The sequence below is a fragment of the Teleopsis dalmanni genome, chromosome 1, assembly GCF_002237135.1.
Source record: "Teleopsis dalmanni isolate 2A chromosome 1, ASM223713v2, whole genome shotgun sequence".
Lineage (NCBI taxonomy): Eukaryota > Metazoa > Arthropoda > Insecta > Diptera > Diopsidae > Teleopsis > Teleopsis dalmanni.
Genome location: NC_051846.1, coordinates 57446109 through 57450716, shown reverse-complemented (window position 1 = coordinate 57450716; position 4608 = coordinate 57446109). Strand labels below are relative to the sequence as shown.

The 4608-nt window shown below is 28.2% G+C and overlaps 2 protein-coding genes across 5 annotated transcripts in view; one reads left to right on the top strand and one right to left on the bottom strand.

The window, feature by feature from the left end:
* The window catches only part of LOC119689607 (dnaJ homolog subfamily C member 5 homolog), a 140723-nt gene that overhangs the window by 100277 nt on the left and 35838 nt on the right, over positions 1-4608 (bottom strand). The gene's annotated exons all lie outside the window — the stretch shown is intronic.
* LOC119689859 lies at positions 949-1732 on the top strand. Its single transcript, XM_038104817.1, has 2 exons — positions 949-1084; positions 1212-1732. The coding sequence occupies exons 1-2, from the start codon at positions 1057-1059 to the stop codon at positions 1724-1726; spliced, it is 543 nt and encodes a 180-aa protein (XP_037960745.1). The 5' UTR covers positions 949-1056; the 3' UTR covers positions 1727-1732.

Sequence of the window (4608 nt, the reverse complement as noted above, 5' to 3'; positions counted from 1 at the left end):
GTGGTAAGTATTATTTTATTTCTATTTTTTATTATTTATTGAGAATAGGCCAGATAGTGTTGTGTGATAAATAATTAATAATCACGGATTTGACGTATGAGATAATAAAGACTTATGTTGTTTTGTTTTATAAAGTAAAATAATTTTTCAAAAACGATTGTAAGACAGTATGTATGTTGGTCCTTTTTTCGAGTCAGCGCAACTGAGCACTTTTACTCTTTGATAGCTTGGGGTATTATAGGGTCCCACTCATCTCATTGACTAATTTATGTATTCCTGATAAGTTTCATGATTATTCAGTGATTGATCTAAGATCTGCCCCCCCCCCGTACCTCCCCGTGCGGAGAGTGATTACTCTAAGATTAGATAGTGCTAAGTAGGATAGCCTGTCAGTTTTCGCATATAATTTCATGGCTCTGTCCCTTATGTATTTTTTGAACGGGTCTATTCTAAGGTCTCTTAGCATGTCGTTTGTGCGGATGTACCAAGGCACTTTGAAGAGTCTTCGGAGAGCCTGACTTTGAGCAATTTGTAGCTTTTGTATAGTAGAATCGGCAGCTTTGCTATACGCGACACACCAATAAAGTAATGCTGGTCTAATTATCTGACTATAGATCAGTAAGACAGTATTACTACACTTTTATTTGCATGAATTCTGAAATGTTTGGATATTATTATATATACCAACATATAGCTCAGTACTGTTTGTCATAGAATACCTGTTATATCATTTTAACATGGATTATTACACACGAAAAGTTCTTCGTATATATGATGATAAACACCCTTTGTTATGTTCCTAATCAGACACATCACAGTGATTATAAAAATAAATTTTTTTTGTATAATTAAATTATTTAATGTTTTTTACTGTGTATTATCGAATTCCATTTTGTGAGTTTATTCTTAAACTTAAACTTTAAATTATAGAAATATCGAAATATATAACCCCTCAAAATTTTACAGTTTCTTATCAGACCTACTGCAATGTGGTAAATTTTATTTAATAAAAGATAAAACCATTTTAAAAATTTTAAATATAAATACATAATAGCAATGGAAAATTATAAGCGTCTGAGTAGAGGTAAAAATATGTTAAAACATTTATTAGCAGACTTTAATCTAGTAATATGTATGAATATACATGTATATTATAAAGAAATAGATTATTGTATCCACATATATTTATATATTTTAAATTGTTTTTATAGATCCTAAATCCCCGTTCACACCATTAACTCCTCTATCCCCAACAAACGCAATCTCGTTTATTTTTGACTTTGGAAAGAACAAAATCAATCAATTATCGCACACACCGAAAACGGCTTATAGACCGACTACCCCCACTGTATGTCCGTGCAGAAGAGGCTCACCAGTGAAGCAGAAGACGTTGTTTAAAACTGAGAAATATTTAGCGGTTACACCTAATACGTCAAAAACAAATTCCAGCTCGAAAAGACAATGTGGATGTCAGGCTAAATGTCCACAGGTGAGATATATCAAAGGCTCACCAGTTAAGACGAAACCATTATCCAAGCAAATGATTATGGCACTTGATTCGAATCAACTCAGTAATTATAAACAGTTTTGTGAACGTGAAGAAATTGATATTTCGGTTTTAGTGGATTTAACAATAAGTGATCTCGATAAATTAGGTCTTAACTGTGGTGAAATCAGTAAATTTATGAAAGCTATTGATTATGCAAAAAAAAACTTCGATTGTTAAATAAAATAATAGTCATAAAATATTTTAATGAAACTTTAAGAAATTTGTATTGTTTATGATTTGTGATGTGTAATATATTTATTTTGTTTGTTAAATATTTGTGAAATATTAGTTTTAAGTATTTAGTAATAGTAATTATAACACAAATATACAAAAAAATTGTTTTTTTTTTAATTTTCTCACATCAAGCATAAATTTTTTAATACTGATATTTATTAAATAATTTTTATATAAATTTATTAAATATTTTTTCCAATTTCGTAAACTCTTAAACAATAAGAGAATGAGAACTTTCAATGTAACTCTTCGTTATATTAACTCCTCTTTAAACACCATAGTTCTTAATGGATTAGTGTTTTTATAATAAATGCGTTCCATTTTGTTCGACCGAATGAGACGGCTTCTTAATCACGCACACACATCTTGTTAAGATCGTCTACTTAATCACCGCTCCTCGGCCTTCCTATATTATGTTGATCAACCGGTGAGAGTCCTTATAAGCGCTGTGGTAAATCCATTTCTAGCCATCTAAAACTCTGGATTTAATTCAATTTATCCTATACTGATCTATTATTATATTACCGACTTTTGTTGACAAGGATGAAAAAATATTTTATTAAATAGTTTGTTTTAGAAATGCTTTCACATAATATTAGTTTTAATTTATAATTTAATTTTGCTCAAGTATTTCATTCTAGTCATAACTATTAATGAAGACATCAACTCTGTTATATTGTTACCTTTCAAAATCTGAAATAATTTTATGAAATATGTTAGGTGAACAGCTTAGAAAACAGAAATAGGTGGTATTTATATAGTATACGATTTTAATTTAATTTTATTGATATACTATTTGTTATGTCATTCTTTTTGAAGAGTATACGACAAGATTATATCGAGGATTAGTTATATTTTCTAAGCTGAAGGCTGATACATAGTTTTAGATATAACAGCTAACAATTTTTAGAGCTGCTTTAAAGTTTCCGATTCGTTGATTATACTGTATATTTTTTCCTCTGTGCTCAAAATTTTAGCTTCTGAAGCTTTGTAACTGTGACGGCCTCAGATTCATATCATAGTTCTGCATACTTTTTCCTCCTGGCAATGGCAAAATATTATAGTATGTAAATGTGGCTCCGATCAACAATTGGCACCACTGATAATAAGTGCCAGCCTTATGTCTACTTTTTATTTATATAATTACTAATACTATTATTACCATTATTATTACTAATACTACTATACTATTATTAATATTACTATTAGTTGTATTATTTTTGTATTATTAATATCATTAGCACCCCTACGCTACCTTGATACCTTTACCACATTTGCCTGTAGTTCACTAACCAACTGACTAGCCAATTCTCGAGGCCATGTCAGTTAGACATGCAGTTTTTTGACCCTTTGTTGACCCTACGGTAGTGTCTAGGTGAAATGCGTAAGCGGAAACTGTAAGAGGACTGAGAACATAACACTGTTTTCTAATATCTGTTGAAGTTTTCTTTAGTGTGAGGAAATCGATGCAAAATACATTTTTTTGATTCCATTAATTTTTATGGTCATATAAAAATTTTTGTTGAAGTATTCTTTGTGGATTTGTATTTGTATATAGGATCTTAAATTCGATCCCCTTATTGGTCTTTTTCGGCTATAGCTTTAGTATTCCATACGCAATACCAGGTTATTAAAGTAGAGCATTAAAACTAACTTGATTTAGAATTTGCTACGGAAGGCAAAGAGAGGTGCGAAAATACAGCAATGTGACGTAAGATCATAAGATCATAGAGAACTAGAGAAACTGAAATAAAGTAGAATAATTAGATTATCTATGTATACAATTATAATAAAAATTTGATATTTCAAAATAAATATTAAATTAAAGTATGATAAATAAAGAAGTGTTGAACTTTAAGTGGAGTGCATTGGAGGACTTACTTTTGAGTACATTTCCAATCAGCAATCTACCTCTTTTATTGCAAAAAATTAAAACCATGTCTCCATAATTATGTAAAAATAGAAATAAAATTTAATTTACAATTCTTAGAATTTAAATTTGTTTATATTTTAAATTTTTATAACTTTTAATATATTCAATATTCAATAATTTGCTATGCAGACAAATTTATGGAGGTCAAAGACTTTCTTTTACGATTCAAATTTCAAGTTTAGTTTATTATCTAAAATCAGTGATAGCATTTGGCAAATTAATGTAAACAAACAAAAAAAATTTATTTTAATATTCAAATATTTAATATCAATACTAATTGAACAAAATAAATGGATGCCTTACATTCAGTTTTAGAGGGTTCTGGGAAAAAATTTAATACAATATATATTATAAATGTGTAGAAAGTTGGAGTTTCAAATTAAAAATTAATGAATTTTTTACACATAAAATATTAATGTTTATTTTTATATATATATTTTGTATACACGAAGTCAAAATAAAAACATTAACACTGTGAGTTATGCTAACCTACAATACTTGGTTAGGCTAGCCTACTGTACGCATGTCCACTCGAGCCTGCATAAAGGCCCCGGCCAATATTGATTCTTATAAAAAGACTCCAATATATCTTCGTTAAGACTATAAATAAAGCCTCAATTAATTCGAATCTTTACATTGTATAGGTTAGTATGTAGAGTGCAAAATAAAGATATAACCGTAGTTCATTAAACCTTAAATTAATAATTTTTAAAAAATTAGAACAATTTATTAAATCGCAAAAAAAACTTGATTTTTATACATTTAAAAAGAAATATGACTCCAATAGGTAAAAAACATTTTTGAAGGTTATTTTTCGAGAAAAATAAATATATTTTTTTTAATATTAAAATATATAACATTTCATCATTTTATGAAAATTTTAGATTTTTGT

Coding starts and splice junctions, on each gene's coding strand:
- LOC119689859 (XM_038104817.1), top strand. CDS start 1,057: ATGGAAAATTATAAGCGTCTGAGTAGAG. Junction 1,085..1,211: donor TTATAAGCGTCTGAGTAGAG/GTAAAAATATGT, acceptor TTGTTTTTATAG/ATCCTAAATCCCCGTTCACA.